This window comes from Heptranchias perlo, chromosome 21 (genome assembly GCF_035084215.1).
Source record: "Heptranchias perlo isolate sHepPer1 chromosome 21, sHepPer1.hap1, whole genome shotgun sequence".
Classification (NCBI taxonomy): Eukaryota; Metazoa; Chordata; class Chondrichthyes; order Hexanchiformes; family Hexanchidae; genus Heptranchias; species Heptranchias perlo.
The window spans coordinates 41,189,251-41,212,381 of record NC_090345.1 but is presented as its reverse complement, the minus strand read 5'-3'; the positions used below and the strand labels follow the sequence as shown (position 1 = coordinate 41,212,381).

General features: G+C 42.3%; 1 protein-coding gene across 1 annotated transcript in view; it reads left to right on the top strand.

Annotated features, from left to right (window-relative positions):
• The window catches only part of pcdh15b (protocadherin-related 15b), a 591,688-nt gene that overhangs the window by 348,373 nt on the left and 220,184 nt on the right, over positions 1–23,131 (top strand). Inside the window, exon 19 of the mRNA XM_068002764.1 lies at positions 6,586–6,810. Within this exon, the coding sequence (XP_067858865.1) occupies positions 6,586–6,810 (225 nt within the window). The remainder of the gene's footprint in view (positions 1–6,585; positions 6,811–23,131) is intronic.

Genomic DNA, 23,131 nt, shown 5'->3' with positions numbered 1-23,131 from the left:
CAAACTTTCTCTTCCGCAAGATGGCCTATGGTTTAATTTAAATATTAAAATACATGGTATATATCAATTTAATGAGGACAAGCACAATTTCCTGATTTTGTTTTGGGGAATGCACCGAGGGTTCAGTTAGCACATCTAAAATGAGCAATGCGGGCCAACCTGGTTCAGGGCCAATAGGAGCTGATTGCTTAAAGGGGGACCAGCTGGATTTGTTCCATGATCATTTCTGAACACAAACTTTATTGGTAGATTGCAAAATGTTTGTTTTTTTTCAACTGGGGTTTTGCATTTTTACATGGATATATGACAGCTCCAATTAAAAATCAGAATATGGGAATTCCTTGGCTATTCCTCTCTTGTTGCATCATTTGGTGAAGGAGGGATGTGATGTAGTTTTACATTGTACCAGAGATGGACTGTCCTTATCTACACAGCAGTGTGTACAGACCCTGGCATCTGGGAATGTCCTTCACAGGCTCTATTTCACTGAGGAGGCAGTGATGGAACTGAATCATCTCTTGCAAGCCAATTGAGAATCAAGGTTACCACAGCAATGAACTTTTGAATCGGGGGAAAACTCTCCATTGACTGGAGTCATACCTAACACAAAGGAAGATGGTATTGGTTGTCGGAGGCCAATCATCTCAGCCCCAGGACATTGCTGCAGGAGTTCCTCAGGGCATCGTCCCAGGCCCAACCATCTTCAGCTGCTTCATCAATGACCTTCCCTCCATCATAAGGTCAGAAGTGGGGATGTTCACTGATGATTGCACAGTGTTCAGTTCCATTCACAACCCCTCAGATAATGAAGCAGTCCGTGCCCGCATGCAGCAGGACCTGGACAACGTCCAGGCTTGGGCTGATAAGTGGCAAGTAACATTCGCGCCAGACAAGTGCCAGGCAATGACCATCTCCAACAAGAGAGAGCCTAACCACTTCCCCTTGACATTCAGTGGCATTACCATTACTGAATCCCCCACCATCAACAACCATTGACCAGAAACTTAATTGGACCAGCCACATAAATACTGTGACTACAAGAGCTGTGTATTCTGTGGCGAGTGACTCACCTGCTGACTCCCCAAAGCCTTTCCACCATCTAGAAGGCACAAGTCAGGAGTGTGATGGAATACTCTCCACTTGCCTGAATGAGTGCAGCTCCAACAACGCTCAAGAAGCTCAACACCATCCAGGACAAAGCAGCCCACTTGATTGGCACCCCATCCATCACCTTAAACATTCACTCCCTCCACCACCAGTGCACCGTGGCTGCATTGTGTACCATCTACAAGATGCACTACAGCAACTCGCCAAGGCTTCATCGACAGCACCTCCCAAACCCGCGACCTCTACCACCTAGAAGGACAAGGGTAGCAGGCGCATGGGAACACCACCATCTACACGTTCCCCTCCAAGTCACACACCATCCTGACTTGGAAATATATCGCCGTTCCTTTATCGTCACTTGGTCAAAATCCTGGAACTCCCTACCTAACAGCACTGTGGGAGAACCTTCACCACAAGGACTGCAGCGGTTCAAGAAAACGGCTCACCACCACCTTCTCAAGGGCAATTAGGGATGGGCAATAAATGCTGGCCTTGCCATCGACACCCACATCCCATCAATGAATTACAAAAAAAAGGCTAATTCCAAGTACCACAGGAAACATAAATCAATCTGCAATGCACAAATGCATCAAGCTGGTCACTGATGCCTTTTTTTTTAACCAGAGAAAATGCTATCGTCACTTTCCCTTTGAACAGGCACCAGCAGAATGGAAAGCCCCTCCCATTTTCCCACATCACAGGATTCCTCAAAATCCACAGCAGTTTTCATGGCTCACCTGGAATTATCCTGCCCTCTATATCCAGTCCAATGGTTTACATAAACTGCAAGATGTTTCATTCCATCAATGGCCGGGGGGTCAGTGATGAGCAAAACGGAACCATGCATGTGAATGCCCATTTCCCAAGCAGAAGTGGTGATGCCTTCATTTTAAGATAGCTCTCTGGCTATGTCAATCATGCCTTAGCTACTGGGTACTGCCTGAGCATGATCATAGTGATTTGTGTGGGAGCAGACCTCTGGCCCGCTATGAAATGGTGAAGCCCTGCCAAATGGCTCTGTCCAGCATGTTGAAGTCAAACAGAACAGCTACTTGAAGATTGAATCCAAAGGCCCTCGTAACAGCAATGTAAGCATCCATAAGAGATTCTCCTACAGTGCGAAATACTCCTGTTACTGAGAGCTCTGATACAGATGCCCCTGAAGTTGCCATATGCTTCATGGCAGACTGTATTTCAAGATGTTGTACATGACTGTACAGATGTAGTTAGTGGACCCCTCTACAGTCACTGCCACACTTCACAAGGTGCTCTGCACACTCTCTAATGACAGTGAAAAAAAATGATGTTCAGATAACAATCTTTTTCAAATGCAGGCTCCTTGAGATCTCAATTCCAGGGCTCTGCAGCAGAGGAAAAATGCAAATTGGACCTCCAGTCAGCAGGTTCCTGCTCCTCCTCTGCCCCTACCACATGCTCTTGTTCACTCACACTCTATAATTCACCCAGTGTATGGTCCTCAAACTGACCATCTAAATGCCCTAAGATGAATGCACCTGTGCTGGCGCTTGTTACAGGTGGAGTCCTTGAAGGTGCTCGGTTGCTGGCCACCTGGGGCAGCTGGTCTGGTTCATCTGGGTTGCTTATAGAAACAGAGAAATATGTTAGAATGCCAGCTGAAAGAAATACCTTCAAACAGACATTATATAGCTAGAGTGCGTGCTGGAGTACACGTGTGTGTGTGCGAGTGACTACGGAGAGAAAGAATAGATGGAATGGAATGGTACTGCACTTCACAAGGAGTGAAAAATATAGCCTATAATTGCAATGGAGAAATTCACACTGGTGCAGTCTGTGCTTTTCTGAGATTTGTACTTGAGGTACAATTGACTAGGCTAGTCTCCAATAGGACTAATTGTAACCCATGAGCAAAATGAGGATTAAGGCTGAGGAAATTCAAGGTGTGAGCAAAAGTCCCAAATTCTTCACTGGTATCTCTGCACAAGGGACAGTGGATATCTCCCAATACACCCAAACCCAAACAGCCAGAACGACACACAGCATTGCTGCCACAAATACAGTGTCAGTGGCAGATGGAAGGTTTCCCTTAGAAACCTTGCACTTAGCTATCATACTGCCCAGTAAAGCACTTTCAGCATCATTTTCTATAATCTATTAACAAGACAGTATAATTATCTCCACATCAGCAATGCGTTTTGGTTCTGTGAGGTCTTTCCGTGTGAGATATACATAACGTCAGCTTTCATTTCAAATCCCATCCTTCCGACACTCAAAATGAGAAACGAATTGTAGAACTGCTGAAACAGCCATGCTTAATTCACTGTTTTTATTTCATGCTTTAAGCCTGTTTTGCCCATTTAAAGATAGGATTGTCATCAACCTTGATTAAATCAAATATCAAATATGCTGCTTTGACTAATGACTAACATAAACTCTTAATTTTTCCCAAATATTAAAATGTAATATGACAGGAAAATAACTGCTGTAGATAGATGAAGTGGGACTTTTTAATATACATTTGTACTGAAGTGGAATTTACAGCAGAATTATCAGTATTTCACTGGGTTTCATACCTTGCAATCTTCATTTAGATTTTAACTACACTCCCCTCCCTCCCCCCAATCATCCTTAGATCAAAGAAAGTGTCTATCTTAAATAACCCTTGATCGAAAGACCATTGCTGCATTCTAAATGATGCATTTCACAATGATAACATGTGAAACATTTTTAGAATTGTGTTTCCTGGTCATATTCAATTGAGGTTTCTTGGCAATAATCTTATATTTTATTAATTACCATTATGTTGGAATCTTGTCGCTTGTATGATTTTGATTTGAAATACAATGAAAGCAATTTGATAGACCTATTACAGGAACAACTGTTTCTCAAGTTTATTCTCATTGACTTTTATTTTGCTTAACTTAGACTTGTAAATAAAAGTTTGATTTATTCCATTTTTGAAGGACAGTTGCCAACTACATAATAATACAAGGTACTATGGATAAATTTAAATTGCACAGCAGTAGGAGGCCATTTGGCTCGTTAGTAGACCTATCCAAATAGTCCCACTCCCCTGCTCTTCCCCCATAGCCCTGCAAATTTTCCCCCTTCAAGTATTTATCCAATTCCCTTTTGAAAGTTACTACTGATTTTGCTTCCACCACTCCTTCAGGTAGTGCATTCCAGATCATAACAACTTGCTGTGTAATTTTTTTTTCCTTCATATCACCTCTGGTTCTTTTGCCAATCACCTTAAGCCTGTGTCCTTTGGTTATCGACCCTTCTGCTACTGGAAACATTTTCTCCTTATTTACTCTATCAAAACCCTTCATGATTTTGAACACCTCTATCAAATCTCCCCTTAACCTTCTCTGCTCTAAGGAGAACAACCCCAGTTTCTCCAGTCTCTCCACGCAACTGAAGTCTTTCACCCCCGGTACCATTCCAGTAATTCTCCTCTGCACCCTTCTCTAAGGCCTTTGACATCCTTGCTAAAGTGTGGTGCCCAGAGTTAAACACAATACTCCAGCTGGGGCCTAACCAGTGATTTATAAAGGTTTAGCATAACTTCCTTGCTTTTGTACTCTATGCCTCTATTTATAAAGCCCAGGATCCCGTATGCCTTTTTAACAGCCTTCTGAACTTGTCCTGCCACCTTCAAAGGCTTTTGTACATACACCCCCAGGTCTCTCTGTTCCTGCACCCCCTTTAAAATTGTAGCATTTAGTTTATATTGCCTCTCCTAATTCTTCCTACCAAAATGAATCACTTCACGCTTCACTGCATTAAATTTCATCTGCCATGTGTCTGCCCATTTCACCAGTCTGTCTATGTCCTCTTGATGTCTGTTACTATCCTCCTCATTGTTTACAACATTTCCGAGTTCCGTGTCATCTGCAAACCTTGAAATTATATCCTGTGTACCCAGGTCCAGGTCATTAAAAGATATCAACACTGATCCCTGGGGAACACCACTGTATACTTCCCTTCAGTCTGAAAAACAACCATTCACCACCACTCTCTGCTTTCTGTCCCTTAGCCAATTACATATCCACGCAACCACTGCCCATTTAATCCCATGGGCTTGAATTTTGCTAACAAGTCTATTATGTGGTACTTTATCAAACGGCTTTTGAAAGTCCATATACACAACATCAACCCTCTCCATTATTTCATCAAAGAACTCAATCAAATTAGTCAAACTCATTTTGCCTTTAACAAATCCGTGCTAGCTTTCATTTATTAACCCCTATTTTTCCAAGTACCAATTAATTTTGTCCCATATTATTGTCTCTTAAAGTTTCCCCACCACCGACGTTAGGCTGACTGGCCTGTAATTGCCGGGTTTATTCCTCTCCCCTTTTTTGGACAGGGGTGTAACAGTTGCAATCCTACAGTCCTCTGGCACCACTCCCATAGCTAAGGAGGATTGGAAGATTGTGGCCAGAGTCTCCACAATTTCCACTCTTACTTCCCTCAGCAACCTAGGATGCATCCCATCCGGACCAGGTGACTTCTACTTTTTTGTGGAACCATTGCATTTAAGTACATGACGTGTTTCACAATGGATCACTGAAATATTCACTAATTATACTAGTTAATTTGAAATTTGGCCGCTTGAGATGCATGAGGCTTCTTCAACAGCACCTCCCAAACCCGCGACCTCTACCACCTAGAAGGACATGGGCAGCAGGCACATGGGAACAACACTACCTTCACGTTCCCCTCCAAGTCACACACCATCCCGACTTGGAAATATATCGCCGTTCCTTCATTGTCACTGGGTCAAAATCCTGGAACTCCCTACCTAACAGCACTGTGAGAGAACCTTCACCACACGGACTGCAGCGGTTTAAGAAGGCGGCTCACCACCTCTTCTCAAGGGCAATTAGGGATGGGCAATAAATGCTGGCCTTGCCAGCGATGCCCACATCTCATGAACGAATAAAAAAAAATGAAAGAAGCAATACAAAAAGGCATGCCTTAATTGGCTAATGTTCTGTCCTTCCTGCTGATGACATTATGGTTTTAACTTTGAATATTGGCGGGGTTGTAAAGCGGGAGGTAGTGGATCATTGAAAGCAATGGAAAGGAAATTTGGATGTGGTGTGTAACGGACAGCCAATCTGCCCCCGCCAAAGTTCAAAGTTCCACCCAACATTTCTTAAAAATCACCCAAAGGAAAATTATGTTCAGTCACCATTTTAATTGGCACCCATTAAAATCTATTAAAAATGGATAATGAATTGATTCACTACACGTTAAATATGTCTCATTTATTTTATCCAAGTAACTTCAGTAAAATTGATGTTCTATGATCAATGTTTATTGTGACTTTAAACATGTATTTTTCTTATCTGATGTGTTTATGGACCTTCGTGAAGATAAATGTAATGATTGTATATATAAGAACAGTTTTCTTCCTAAGATCTCAGTTGATAAGACCACCGAACTGACAGACAGATCTGTACTGATATTCATTGTTTTGTTTTGCTTCAGGCAACAGATGCTGACCTTGGTCCAAATATAACTTACCGTATAAGAACTGAGGAGGCCAGACAGCTATTTTCTGTCAATCAGTGGACAGGAGAATTGTCAATTTTAGAGTCTGTGGATTATGAAACTCTGTCGACTGCTGATGCAAGCTACACTTTTGTAGTCGAGGCACTGGACAGTGGGGGAAGCATGCCTCCAGGTTTAGCTACTGTGACTGTCCAAATAAAGGTAAGTGATGTATATTCGTGTAACTCAGTAAAAGGACTGACCATTAAAGTTTGCACAGTAAAATGTAAAATTGGTTAACAGTGCATGGACCTAAGTGGTACTCAAATTTCACTGCCTGATTCATTTTAAAGAAAAATTCAAACATTTTTAGAAAGCAGTAAATTTCAATCCAGTTTTTTCACCAAACACTGTATATCTTTCTCTGCTTCAAATATTTATCCAGTTTTCCCTTAAAGGATTCAATTATCTCGGCCTCATCAACTTCCAATTCATTCCATGCTCCAACAGTTCTCTGCATGAAGAAATTTCATATAACACCAGCAAGGCATAATGCCATATTTTAAAAGTACCAGGCAGTCTGTCGTACCTCCCAGGAACTTTTTGAATTTTGTATGGAATCTTTCTAATGTTAGTGTCAGCCGTAGCTCAGTGGTATCACTCTCGCCTCTGAGTCAGAAGGTTGTGGGTTCAAGCCCCACTCCACTTGAGCACAAAATCTAGACTGACACTCCAGTGCAGTACTGAGCTGACCTGTCGGAGATGTTGTCTTTCGGATGCGATGTTAAGCCGAGGAACCGTCTGCCCTCTCAGGTAGACGCAAAAGATCACATGGCATAATTCGAAGAAGAGCAGGGGAGTTCTCCCCGGTGTACTGGCCAATATTTATCCCTAAATCAACATCACTAAAAAAACGGATTATCTGCTCATTATCACATTGCTGTTTGTGGGACCTTGCTGTGCACAAAGTGGCTGCTGCGTTTCCTATGTTGCAACAATGACTACACTTCAAAAGTCCTTCATTAGCTGTAAAGTGCTTTGGGGTGTCCTGAGGTCGTGAAAGGCGCTTTATTTAGAGAGAAACCCATCTCTCACCTGCTGTCTTTCAGTGTTAAAAATGAGCTCCTTTGACATTAAGCTGAATGAAATGAACAGCCAGTAGTGCAAATCATGTGTGCCAGCTGCACATCACAATCTACAGATACCAGTCTGAGACCAGTACCCTGTAGTACCTGTGCTAACTGCACCCCAATTCTCTATTTTGTGGCTTAATTTGAACCATGAAAATTACAAGAAATATGGTGGTAGTAAAATCAGCAAAGCAGGAAGCATAAGGAAATGATGTAACATGATTATCATAGGCAATTTGTTTGGACCAGTAAATAGTCTGAAAAGAAAAGCCTTGTATCAACAGGCAGTTTTTAGGTTCTGATAAATCAGTGTGAATTGGCTATACCTGAGCGCATTATAATGGAAATATATATTTTAAAGTGGTTTATGGTAAAGCTTCTCCAAAGCAGCTTATTTATATGGCTATGAAAACAGTTTGTGTGTGAATAGTTTGTGCAAATACACACAAGTCATTTTGATTGATCTGAACCACTACTCAAACCGCAATTAAGTTTCTTACAGCATGCCAGGGAATACCTAATGAAGTGAAGCATTTTAATAGATGGCTTTTTATGTTATGCTCCTGGACATCATAAATCAGTGACTATGTCTTTAAGGTATTTTATTACTGAGCTTTGCGGTAATGCCTGTACTTAGGAGCTATGATAGCTTTGTTCACTTAAAGACAACTTGCACCAATGGACTATAGGCCATGACTGTTGTCTTCAGTGGCTGGTAACAGAATAGTGGATGACCTGTTACTTTTTGCCTTTAAAAAATGAATTAAAAAAAATACTGTTCAGTCATAGACTTTATACATTTCAGCAGCAATATTTGAAGGCTGCCAAGAGTATGTAGCAGGGAGTTTGTCCATAATATTGAGTTCAGGAGTCACTGGGAGGGATAGAGTGACAGAGATCCACTCATTCCCCAGTATGTTTCCATTCCACGTCAGACCCTGACACCTTTCTTTTGTTACCACATTTGAATGAAATACCAGAAAAGAAAGTAGTTGAGACAAAATAAAAAATTATCACTCGGTATGGATAGGTCACTTGTTATGGCGAAGATTAGTATAAGATAGCATGTTGGATAGAGTCTCAACAATATACATAGTTAGGCCTGTTTCAGTAAGAGTCACCTCTTTGAAAGTCAAGCAAAACATTTTGAGGCAAATAAACACTTCCTTTTCACATGCAGCAAATTTAAGTTACTGGACAGCACACTTTCTTGTTTCAGAAGCTGCACGAAAGCCCAGGATTATCGCAAGTCATTTTCTTCTGGCCCACAATCAGGCATTTACCTAAGCAATCTGGGTGGCTGAAAGCTGGAATTTACAGAACTCTGGAGTCTGTTCCAAGGCTGAAGAAGTAATTTAGACCAAATCAATAGGTTACAGGCTGATATAGATACATTAAAGGAAGGGACCCATGTGTGGCAGATATCCTTAGTGTCATCAGTGAAAGGTAGAGAAACTCCAGGAATGCCTATACCATGTAGGGGTTCCTGTTAAGGGTAAAGAATCAAGAAAGGGTTCTGGGGGTGATTCTTGATCACTCATTAAAAGTATGCACAAACATTGGTAGGTAGCTATAGAGAAAGCAAATGGGTTTTTAGGTTGTATAACGAGGACCATCGAGTATAAAACAAAGATCACTATACTTAGGCTCTATGAGGCTTTGGTACTTCTGCACAGAGTATTGTGTCCAGTTTTAGTTGCAGGATAATCAAGCTCTGGAGAAGTTGTAGAGGTAGGTGATGAGAATGATAACTGGCCTTTGAGCTCTTATTGTCAGGATAAGCTTCAAGAGTTAGGACTATTTACTTTAGAGAAACACAGGCTATTAGGGGATATGATTGAGCTTTTTAAAATGATGAAGAGATTGGACTTGGTTAGATTGGATAGATTATTTGAGCTGGAAGAGATGGTAGGACTAGATTGAATGCATATAAACTAAAAAGAGTTAGGTTAGCTGTCAGGGAGTATTTATTTTCATAAGTAGTCATCACCCTGTGCAATAGACTACCTGAATATGTGGTGGGTATCAATTCAGTACTGATCTTCAAAAGGGAACTTGTCAGGTTTCTGAGTGAAGATGACACTTCCAGTTGTAGAGCGTACGTGGCTAATATTTATGGGGACTACAGTCTACTGGGGCTTTGCTTGATTGTCTTCGGCAGTCAGAGAGAAATTTCCCAAAGCTTTTCCAGGGGTCAGTATCAGGACCACTGCTCTTTTTGATATATACTAATGACCTGGATTAGGGTATACAGGGCATAATTTCAAAGTTTGCAGATGTCACGAAACTCGGAAATGTAGTAAACAATGAGGAGGATGGTAACAGACTTCAGGAGGACATAGAGAGACTGGTGAAATGGGCAGACACATGGCAGATGAAATTTAACGCAACGAAGTGTGAAGCGATACATTGTGGTAGGAAGAATAAGGGGAGGCAATATAAACCAAATTATACAATTTTAAAGGGGGTTCAGGAATGGAGCGACCTGGAGGTGAATGTACACAAATCTTTGAAGGTGGCAGGACAAGTTCAGAAGGCTATTAAAAAAGCACTTGGGATCCCTTGCTTTATAAATAAAGGCATAGAGCACAAAAGCAAGGAAGTTATGCTAAACCTTTATAAAACACTATTTAGGCCTCAGCTGGAGTATTCTGTTCAATTCTGGGCACCACACTTTAGGAAGGATGCCAAGGCCTTAGAGAGGATGCAGAGAAGATTTATCAGGATGGTACCAGGGATGAAAGACTTCAGTTATGTGGAGAGACTAGAGAAACTGTGGTTGTTCTCTTAAAATCAGAGAAGGTTAAGGGGGGATTTGATAGAGTGTTCGAAATCATGAAGGGTTTTGATAGAGTAAATAAGGAGAAACTGTTTCCAGTGGCAGAAGGGTCGGTAACCAGAGGTCACAGATTTAAGGTGATTGGCAAAAGAACCAGAGGCGACATGAGTAAAAAAGATTTTGCGCAGCCAGTTGTAATGATCTGGATGCACTGCCTGAAAGGGTGGTGGAAGCAGATTCAATAGTAACTTTCAAAAGGGAATTTGATAAATACTTGAAGGGAAAAAAATTGCAGTGCTATGGGAAAAGAGCATGGGAGTGGGACTAATTGGATAGTTCCACCAAAGAACCGGCCCGGACACGATGGGCTGAATGGCCTCCTTCTCCGCTGTATGATTCTAATTGGCCTCAGTTTTTATTTTCTTTCCCAGGAGCTTATGTGGTTAGGGGATGGGTTAATGATGTGCATAGTTGCACCATGTCTGAATGGCAGGTGCTTCATAAGGGGATGAACATGTTCAGGGTGTTGACCAGTTTCACCCCCCGCCATGTATATTAGTGTCTAGACAATAAGTCTAATTGGCTTCTTACCTTTGCCCATCCCATTGTTGGCTGTAAAACTCTTCTCCTTAGTGTTAATCTTTCATGTTAGGCATTATTGAACACAGCAGAAATTCCCTCAACACTACCCATCCATCTATGACTGACCTATATTTAACACCTCATTATGTGATATTTCCTCTAAAGCTCAGGCTATGAATAACATCACATTTTACATTTTACATCTTTCAAAGCTATTACACTTATCACAGTATCATTGTAGGTATAGCACAGAAGGAGGCCATTTGGCCCATCATGCCTGAGCTGGCCCTTTGAAAGAGCTATCCAATTAGTCCCATTCCCCTGTTCTTTCTCCATAGCCCTGTAATTTTTTTCCCTCCTAGTATTTATCCAATTCCCTTTTGAAAGTTATTATTGAACCTGTTTCCACCACTCTATCAAGGAATGCATTCCAGATCATTACAACTCGTTGCTTAAAGAAATATTTCCTCATGTCGCTTCTGGCTCTTTTGCCAATCACCTTAAACCTGTGTCCTCTGGCTACTGACCCATCTGCCACTGGAAACAGTTTTTCCATATTTTCTCTATCAAAACTGTTCATGATTTTGAACACCCGTATCAAATCTCCTTTTAACCTTCTCTGCTCTAAGGAGGAGAACCCCAGCTTCTCCAGTCTCTCCACATAACTGAAGTCCCTCATCCATGGTACCATTCTAGTAAACCTCCTCTGCACCCTCTCTAAGGCCTTGACATCCATCCTGCCCAGAATTGAACACAATACTCCAGCTGAGGCCTAACCAGTATTTTATAAAGGTTTAGCATAACTTCCTTGCATTTGTACTTTATGCCTCTATTAATAAAGCCAAGGATCCCACATGCTTTTTTAATGGCCTTCTCAACTTGTCCTGTCACCTTCAAAGATTTGTGTACATACAACTCCCGATCTCTCTGTTCCTGCACTCCCTTTAAAATTGTACCATTTAGTTTATATTGCTACCCCTCATTCTTCCTACCAAAATGCATCACTTTACACTTTGCTGCATTAAATTTCATCTATCATGTGTCTGCCCATTTCACCAGTCTATGTCCTCCTGAAGTCTGTTACTATCCTCCACATTGTTTACTACATTTCCGACATTCATGTTATCTGCAAACTTTGAAATTTTACCCTCTATACCCAAGTCCACGTGATTAATATATATCAAAAAAGAGCAGCAGTCCTAATACCGACCCTGGGGAACACCACTGCATACTTCCCTCCAGTCTGAAAAAATAACCTTTCACCACTACTCTGTTTTCTGTCCCTTAGACAATTTTGTATCCACACTGCCATTGTTCCTTTAATCCGATAGGTTTTAATTTTTCCCACAGTTTTCAATCCCATTCTCACCAAATGTCTCCCCATCAGTAGTGGGACATAAGAAAATTGGATTTCTGGTTATTATGAGTGCCATCCTGCCCTCTGGTGGTCTTCTCCAAGACCAGGCAATGACTCCCTTCCATAACAGTTAAAGATAGAAAGTTGGGAGCTTGCTAGCAAGCCGTGTATCAATACTGCTACTAGCGACCAGAGAATCACATTACACCAATGCTGATACCAAAGCTTGTTATTGCCACAGGAAAATCATATATTGAATTTCTTTATTGAGAATTAAACTTGAATTATATACTGACTTTCAATGTAGGCATCAAGTTATTATTTTAACTGATACTGATATAGTGCCTATTTCAGTTTACTTTACAAACTCCCAGAGTCCTTATGTTAAAGAGAATAAAATGCTTGCTTTAAAGCTTCTTTGCCCAATAACAGCAGAATTGTTATCAACTTCTAATGTAAATCATGCATAAAACTATAAGCTTGCCTGCCATGATTAATGCCACACTGCAATCAGTCTGACCCTCAACGATGTCAGTAATCAGTTGCTAACTTTTACCCATCAACCGACAGGCTGATTGTGTTACTCCAGGAAACAGTGTTTCATCCTCGCCTTCAGTGAGCTGTGACAATAGAGAGTGGAGGTCACAGCTGAGCTCAGTCATTGATTTGAGAGCTATACATAGTGCAAAAATACATGTGGAGCTCTGCTTAATTTTGAGGTTGATTCACTTCAAAACAAGCCATATTTTTAAGTCAAGATGAGTATTTTCATTCTTACCAAGTGAAACTGGTCAAACTGCTGCACTTTGGTTAAAAATTATAGGAGGTGACTTTCATGTCCCTACTGCCTCATTTGTGCTTAAAAATGGAGCAGCAGCGGAACCAAAATGGCGCGTGAAACGAAAGCACAGATTACGACTTTTTCAGGCCGACCTCGATTTAGGCAGCCTGATAGGCAGCCCACTGGAAACAGGCCGGAGCCTCACTAATAAATGGCCGGAGCTCCCACTGGAAACAGGCCGGAGCCTCACTAATAAATGGCCGGAGCTCTCACTGGAAACAGGCCGGAGCCTCACTAATAAATGGCCGGAGCTCCCATTGGAAACAGGCCGGAGCCTCACTAATAAATGGCCGGAGCTCCCACTGGAAACAGGCCGGAGCCTCACTAATAAATGGCCGGAGCTCCCATTGGAAACAGGCCGGAGCCTCACTAATAAATGGCTGGAGCTCCCATCGGAAACAGGCCGGAGCCTCACTCTAACAAATGACCAGAGGTCCCATCGGAAACAGGCCGGAGCCTCACTCTAACAAATGACCAGAGGTCCCACCGGAAACAGGCCGGAGCCTCACTAATAAATGGCCGGAGCTCTGCGCAGAAAGATTTTTAAAACGATTAGCATTTTACTGGCTTATGCAAATGCCTACACTCTAATTATCACCCTTGTGTGAGACCCTAGTACTCCCCTAGTGGGAGGTGGAAGGCTGCTGCGACTCAGTCAAGTATGTGCTCGGGCCTGAGAGGGCCTGGCTGCAGGCTGCAACAACTTGGTGTCTGCCAGGTGAGTCTGGCCTAGCTCCCATATTATAGTCATGCAGGGCTGTGCAGAGACTTTGAGAGAAGTGATGGGGTCTCTTACTTGGAAGCCATGATTATTCTTTTTTACTTGCTGCGGCCAGGTCCTGGGAACAATGCTGTTGGCATTGAGATTCTCTGCCACCTGTGTCTTGGCACCAGTTGGCCATCCATTGGGAAGAGGACTGTCTTCCTGCCGGTCACTTGTTCAGTCAGTATCTCCACTGCTGCATCTGAGAACCTCATAGCTCTGTTGGACGTCATTTTGTCTGCTGCTGCACAGTCTTGCTGGTCGTTGACCCCCCCCCCCCCCATGATAAAATGCACCTCCCCTTTAAGGTGCTACTGGCTGCCTTTAAGTAGCGGCGGCCCCATTGGATTTCCCGCCCTCCCAATTGGCAAGCTGCCCACAGGGAGCACAATTTGCGCTGGCAGCCCGCCGATTTAATTTAAATAATTCCCAGCCACAAAAATATCATGGGCCCCATGCCGATTTCTTCTGGTGGACACCCTGCCCACCACCCACCCAATTTACCCTGGAAATGAAACTTGCCTCCGGAGGATGAAATCTTAGTGGTTCTTTTCAGTAGCTATTGACTGAGTCTTTGATGAAGAGCTACATGGGTAAGGACTGTCTCAGAGCCCCTCTTGGCCACATCTTGGGGGATATGCAGCGTGAGGCAGGGAATTGATCACCTCAAGGCCGTTGCTTCATTTTATGTCTGTCTTTTCTTTGATGCTGAAGAAACTTCATTTGAAAATCGGATGGATTCTTCTCAGTGGTCAGGCAATTAAGCTGTTAACTGTTTCTAACACCAGGTAGCTATGGTGTGACCAGCATTCCCCAGCCATCTGTGCTTCCTTTGCTTTTGCCAGCTGACCGCAAATAAACCATTCTTGATATCTAATTAGAATCTGCAACTAAAATACCCATTGCCCTTTGAGGGAACACTAATTCAATTATGCCCTTAGAGACAAGCTACTGTATCTAGGTTGACTTGTAATGCAATATGCCTGTCACTTCCACGCAGATGTCTAGTCTGTATTCTCATATATTGGCTGCCCTGGGCACAACTTTGGCTGTATCTTTAATAAAGTCAATTTTAAAATTTGCATTATTTTATCGAAAGTCATATAAAAAGATATAACAGGTATTTCCAAATCCCTTGCTCCTAGCAGAGAGCCACATAGGGAGCATAGTCGTAGAATTAGGGTTACGGTGTTGTAGAGCTGCACGGTCCCTGTGAGTGGGACTCCCCCTAGAAGCTCAGACTCATAGAATTACTCCCAATTATACAGAATGTTTTCCTGTTTGGCTCTGACAAAATTCTGCTTCCATTACAGCAACATCCATCAACTTATATTTTGAACATAATTCAAGTATTAATGAAAACATTTAATTTTAATCCATGTTAATGTTGATCGGTACAATTATCATTAAAATGTCTGAATAATGTAAGAGTTTTATAAGAAGCAATGATAGACATTTCATTCCATTTGTGTAAAAAAAAAGTGTTGTTTAACAATGCAGCATAAAACATTCCCAGGTGTATTAGCAGGGAAACAGTCCAACCAGCTTTTATTATTAAAGAATAGACTGAGAAATAATCTCTGGTCCACATTAATGGGATGCTATTTCTCTTCTTTTCTAAATGGAGATAACTCCGTAATTATGAAACTTTCTCCAGTTAAATTGTCTTAACATTATAAAATTATCAAATATATGAAAGCCAAAATCACATGAGTTGGTGGTACTAAAGTTTATGGAGCCAGTATCAAAGGTTCAATGTTTATGCAGATCTGGGAGGCAAGAGGCAGTTTGAGTAGTCCTTAATAAATTCCACTTCAATATTACTATCTACATTTCCAGCTTATAGTGTATTTTCCCAGAATGGAGCAGCTCTGAAACAGCTCTTAGACTGGCCCACAGTCAGAGCTCCTGCTGTTTCCTGTGGAGCTGCTCCAGGATACATGGGGAGACTCCCCAACACTGATATCACCAGGGGTGGGGATATTTTCTTCCGCTTTAACTGTAAAAGAGACTGTTTTGACTTACTCTCCGTAACTTCAATTATAGAATAAGCAAATCAATTAAAGCAAAACTGGCAATGTGCAGGTTTCCTACTGGATTTGATTTCCATTGATTACTTTATAAAACAATCTATTTTTGCAACTGTTCTGATGTTCTTTGTGTGATTTTCTAATGGTTTGTTTCTTCTTATCGTACACAGCTGTCTCCATTTATGTTTTTCTTTGTCTCATTCTCCAACCATGTTGACCTGTTTATATGTTCCTTGTTGTATGTTTTTCCTTGCATTTGTTCATTTGTCTCTTAGTCTCTGCTCATTCATGATTCAAATAGAAAAACTGACCAAGGCTCAGCAAGTCAATGCATTGAGTGATGCATTGTGTGACTAAGCAACACAAACAAGGCAGGCCTTGGGTTCAGTCCCTGGTACTCATTTAGTAGACCCATGCTGGGATGGAGCAAGGCATTATAGTTTGCCTCAGTGAGTTAACTCGAGAAAAGAAAGATCGGGTTCTTCTCCAGTGACTCATGTAGGAAATTGGTTACATGTCAGTGATGATAAAATCGGGCTTGGCAGTTGTGATCCATCCACCACCTTAAACATCCAATCCCTCCACCACCGGCACACTGTGGCTGTAGTGTGTACTACCTATAGGATGCACTGCAGCAACTCACCAAGGCTGCTACCTCCCAAACCCGCCACCTCTACCTGACTTGGACGTATATCGCCATTCCTTCATCGACACTGGGTCAAAATCCTGGAATTCCCTACCTAACAGCACTGTGGGAGAACCTTCACCACACGGACTGCAGCGGTTCAAGGAGAAGGCGGTTCACCAGGGATTCACTAGGGATGGGCAATAAATGCCGGCCTTGCCAGCAATGCCCACTTCCTGAGAATGAATTATATGTTCAAACACTCTCTGTCTAGACTCACACATGAAGAATGAGCAGTTGGGCCAGATATTGAAGTGCTGCCAGCACCAGCAGAACTGTATGCCAGCATGAGACATTGTCTTAAGGGGAGAAATAGAAGAAAAAAATAGAAATATACTTGCTGCTTTTGGCACCTCAGTTTCACAAGCATAAAAATTAAAGAATCTAAAATGTGTTGATAAAATTCACTGGTTGATAAGTCCCCATCGCCAACATTTCACACAATTTGCTGCATGGCTTACAATTTTTGTTACTGCCCCTCTTTTCTGATTGGCTTAAATAATCACTGTTTTCAGCTAACCATGCTGATTTTTCTTTTTATTCGTTCATGGGATGCGGGCGTCGCTGGCGAGGCCAGCATTTATTGCCCATCCCTAATTGCCCTTGAGAAGGTGGTGGTGAGCCGCCTTCTTGAACCGATGCAGTCCGTGTGGTGACGGTTCTCCCACAGTGCTGAACTATCTGCCGGGGTAGGAAAAGCAACCCACTACCAATCACAAATCAGAAAGCCATACAATCACCATCAATCGCACTTCTCTATTATTTTTCAAAGATACCAATCAGAAAGCAACAACCACAAAATGAAACATCTCGAATACTTCTTCCAAACTTCTTTCAGCCTCCATTTACCTTCCTAACTCACGTCAGTGTATAGAGCTAAAAATAACGGGGGTGGTTTTCAACTGCCGGCTACCCTGTTTACAAGGCACCCATCCGGCAGTTGAAAATGGCAGGGAAGCCCTCCAGGTCTGCCTGATGCAATGGGCACCCAACACTCCTGTCCCAAATAGTTGGGAGGCTGCTTGTATATGTACAAATGGGCGGAGTGTGCACCACACACGTGTACCAGGTGGTCAGCGGCTTAACCAGCAGTCCTTAAAGGGACCACTTTAAGGACTGGAATATTTTTAGATGGGATGGGGAGAGGGGATTTTTGTGGAGACAGGAGGAGCGGGAATACTTGTCTTGGCCCCACAAAAGTATTGCGGCTTGCTTCTGGTCATTGGGAAGACTGATTCTGACTCGGCTAGCCCATAGCACCGCCGGATTTTCCACCCTCACAGTTTGGCGAGATGCCCGCTGATGCTTATTGAATGCTGGGCAGCTTGCGGACTGTATTCGGGCAAGGCTCGAATCTGAAAATGGCTCAGGCTTGCTGCTGAATCCATTAGGTGGACACCACAGACACATCACATCACTTCACGCCCATTTTGTACAAGAGTTCAAAATTGCCCCCAACATTTAGAGCGCAGTAAACTCACACAAATTACACAAGTGTGAGGGGGAAAAAAAAAATAAACTTATCCATAAAATGAGTCATTTACTATTAGATTTGCCTGAAGCACGTTTGACCTGAACTGGCCCCAGGGTCTGGGGCTCGAGTTTTGCTTCAGTCGCAGAATTGAATGTTCACTTGGGCCTTGGCTGCTGGTTAGTTCCAAACTCTATTGATAGATTTTGTGTGTGAAAGGTGCATACATCATGGGATATTTTAACCAGCTCCTACGGAACCACGATATCCAGAGTGCATCACTGCTCATGAGAAAATCAGGCAGAATATTATATAATTAACAACTGTGAGGCGAGAGCACTGGATCAAGATCATCAAAAGTAAAAAAGATTTAATTTGATGCAAAGTAAGCATTAAATAAAAATTGTGACTGAAGTGTATCATTTGGGATGATGTATTTCGTGCCACTGGGAGATAATGATGTTTGCACTGGGTCCAGAGAGGAATGTTTATGAGGTGCTTTGATGCCAAGTTGGATATTGATGCTGAAGTCAGTGAGCTGGGCTGGATCCTGGCTGATGATTACCTGTTCTGGGCATTGGATGCTCGATGGTGGGAAATGATATTATATCAAGGACAGCTTTTGCAAGTTACACAAATACACTGGAGGAAATAAGGGGGGCAAATTTTTCGATAATCATGCTAAATCTTTATAAATCACTGGTTAGGCCTCAGCTGGAGTATTGTGTCCAATTCTGGGCACCACACTTTAGGAAGGATATCAAGGCCTTGGAGAGGGTGCAGAGGAGGTATACTAGAATGGTACCATGGATGAGGGACTTCAGTTATGTGGAGAGACTGGAGAAGCTGGGATTGTTCTCCTTAGAGCAGAGAAGGATAAGGGGAGATTTAATAGAGGTGTTTAAAGTTATGAGGGGCTTTGACAGAGTAAATAAGGAGAAATTGTTTCCAGGGGCAGGAGGGACAGTAACCAGAGGACACATATTTAAGGTGATTGGCAAAAGAACCAGAAGGGAGATATGGAGAATTTTTTTTCTGCAGAGAGTTGTTATGATCTGGAATGCACTGCCTGAAAGGGTGGTGGGAACAGATTCAATAGTAACTTTCAAAAGGGGAATTGGATAAATACTTGAAGGGGAAAACATTGCAGGGCTATGGGGAAAGGGCTGGCGAATGGGACTAATTGGACAGCTCTTTCAAAGAGCCGGCACAGGCACAATGGGCCAAATGGCTTCCTTCTGTGCTGTATGATTCTATATAAATAACTGAGAAACATATAGACGGTTTTGGGGAAGCAGGAGGGAAAATAAATATGTAGTACTTATATCTTCAGCGAGTGCTGCAAAATGAGAGCTAAAAAAGATACAGGGGGTGGATTTCCTCGGAGCTGCTATCGCTCCTCCATGCAGACGAAGCCCCATTTACGCGTGCAAACGGGAGTCTCCGCAACACTTCCCGCAAAATTACGACGGCGGAGTGAGAGTAGCTCCGAGGAAATTCCCGGTCATATTTTATAATGTAAATAATTGGGAATAAGAGATTTTCGAGGAGGGAAGACCAAAGTTATTTGCATCTTAAACATGTTTTGTAAAGTGGAAGGCAAACAACATTACAAATATTATATCTATGAGGCCAGTATCTTTCAGCATGAGTATGATATGTAATGGCTCAGAATTTGCTGGAGTTGGGGCAACTGTGAGTTGTATTTTTTCCCTCACCCTTCAGCTCCTATTACTTTTGCGCTGCAAGTTGCTGGAAATGCAGGCTGATAATAGCACGGCGAGGTCAATGGTGCATTTGGGACCTTGGTGAACGACAGGACTAATAATCTATCTCCTTAAGCAATGAAATTTAAGCATAGAGAAAGAAACAGGACTGATGGAGAAGGAAATAGGGTGAATTAGATTCAAACTAGATACAGAAAGAGAAATAAATAGTGGGAAAGAAAGATTGGATTAAGAGAGAGAAAAAAAAGAGACAGAAAGGAAAAGTAAGAAAACATTTTTAAAATTTAAAATGTTAAATTCAAAAAACTTGCGGGAGTGAAACTGCACAGTTTCAATTGTTCCCTTTCTGGGCCTCCAAGGTTGAGTGGCATTGTAGGAACATAAATCATCCCATTAACTGTGAAATAGCACCGCTAACTTTCTGTGGCAAGTTTAATTAGTATTTACGGCACAAATCCAGCAATTCCTTGACAGTCATGGGGAGGTTATTGGAGAGATCCCATTTTTGCAAGGCTAACGGCAGAGCGACGCAAATCGTCCAGCAGTTTGTGGCGATTCACAAATCACGCTGTATCTGTTCCTCGCCACAAATTGCTGGGTTTTACACGCACTAATAATGTATGCGCGTGAACTCGCTGCTGTTTATCCAGCAAATTCTGGGCCAATATGACATTTTTATCTCATGTCATTGATGTGACATATTGCTTCAGTATGGTGTCAATCCATGAGCATCACCACAGAATATCTATTATTATATAATTAAATGTCAGCATCCCATCATAACTAAAAATATTTCAGACAAATCATTTTTATAGCAAACAGAAGTATTTATTAAGTCTATAATAATTTTCTCTAGAAAATGAGTTCTTTAATATTAAAATAAGCAAACATTGAGGAGGTCTTCAAACTTAATTTGAACACCAAAGACAGTATACTCCTGAGGGCACATACTGAGCAGAGTATTAATATTGAATACACTTAGACTACAACAGCAACTTGCATTTATGTAAGTGCCTTTAACATAGTAAAACATTCCAAGGTGCTTCACAGGAGCGTTACTAAACAACATTTGACACCGAGCACATCAGGAGGTATTAGGACAGGTGACCAAAAGCTTTGTCAAAGAGGTAGGTTTTAAGGAGCATCTAAAAGGAGGAGAGAGAGGTAGAGAGGCGGAGAGGCTTAGGGAGGGAATTCCAGAGCTTAGGCCCTAGGCAGCTGTAGGCATGGCCACCAATGGTGGAGCACTTAAAATCGGGGATAAGCAAGAGGCCAGAATTGGAGGAGTGCAGAGATTTCTAAGGGTCGTAAGGCTGGAAGAGGTTACAGTGATAGGAAGTGGGGAGGCAATGGAGGGATTTGAAGACAAGGAAGTGAGTTTTAAAATCGAGGCATTGCCGGACCGGGAGCCAATGTAGGTCAGTGAACACAGAGGTGAGGGGTGAACGGGACTTGGGCCGAGTTAGACTATGGATAAGCTCAAGTTTATGCAAGGTACAAAGTGGGAGGCCAGCCAGGAGAGTATTGGAATAGTCGAATCCAGAGGTAACAAAGGCATGGATGAAGGTTTCAGCAGCAGATGAGCTGAGGCAGGGGCGGAGACAGGCGATGTAACGGAGGTGGAAGTAGGCAGTCTTGGTGATGGAGAGGATATGGGGTCGGAAGCTCATCTCTAGGTCAAATAGGACGCCAAGGTTGCGAACAGTCTTGCTCAGCCTCAGACAGTGGCCAGGGAGAGGGATGGAGTCGGTGGCTAGGGAACAGAGTTTGTGGTGGGGATCAAAGACAATGGCTTCAGTCTTCCCAGTATTTGGAAGAAATTTATGCTCATTATACTAATTATCAGACAAGCAGTGTGACAAATCAGAGGCAGAGGAGGGGTTGAGAGAGTTGGTGGTGAGGTAGAGCTTGGTGTCAGTCGCATACATGTGGAACCTGACGTCGTGCTTTTGGATAATGTCGCCGAGGGCAGCATGTAGATGAGAAATAGGAGGGGGCCATGGATAGATCCTCGGGGGACTCCAGAGGTAATGGTGTGGAAGCAGGAAGAGAAACCATTGCAGGTGATTCTCTGGCCAAGACTGGATAGATAGGAATGGAACTAGGCGAGCGCAGTCCCACCCAGCTGGACAATGGAGGAGAGGTGTTGGAGGAGGATGGTGTGGTCAACTGTGTCAAAGGCTGCAGACAGGTCGAGAAGGATGAGGAGGGACAGTTTACCACAGTCACAGTCACATAGGATGTCATTTGTGACTTTGATAAGGACCGTTTTAGTATAAAGCACATTGATTTTAATATTGAGCACACCAATATTAATATGGAGTACACTAATAATAATGTTATACATGCTAATATGACCTAATATCGAATACACTAATAATATTGAGTACGCTAACAATGTTGTGTACTGTAATATCAAGGAGAGTAATAAGACTGAGTATACTAATAATATCAAGTACACCATTAATATTAATATCAAGCATAGTAATATTGAGCAGACTAGTATTAATATTGGGCCAGAATTTGATATCCAAATAACAGTGAGACTAATGGCACTCGCTGTTATTTATGCATAAATGGTACAGCAACTTCAAGCGAGGAGCAGATGTGCGGTTAAATGCGAATATCTAAAAGTTTCAGTACCAGTTGCGCCGCTCCACTGTTAGCTTTGTGAAAATGGCATTTCGCTGTCTGCCTCCCCATTGAAATGTATTGAATGGTGTGAAGTCGCTGTATTTGTGCAGTAGATACGAACTAAACCCGCCTCAGATATTTAGGGCTAGTAATTAGTAGCGCAACTACCCTTTTAATGACATAATAATTGTTAATTACTCCAAATCAACCTCTCTGGCATTGAAAATTAACAATTACAAGTATGGAGTCTCATTCCTTCAGGTTGTGAATTGTTTTAGGAGATTTTAAAAAAGTAAAATTTTTAATTTTTTTTACTTTTCCTTTCTGTTTCTTTTTTTCTCTCTCTAAATCTAATGTTTCTTTCCCTCTTTATTTCTCTTTCTGTACCTGATTTAACATTGAATTCACCCACCCTGATTCACCCTCCTTCTTAGTCCTTCCTGTGTTTATTTCCCAATCCTTAAATCTCATTGATTAAGGAGATACCCAGTTGCTTGCCCTGTTCACTCGGGTCCCAGATGCCCTGTTTCCCTCACTGCCCCAT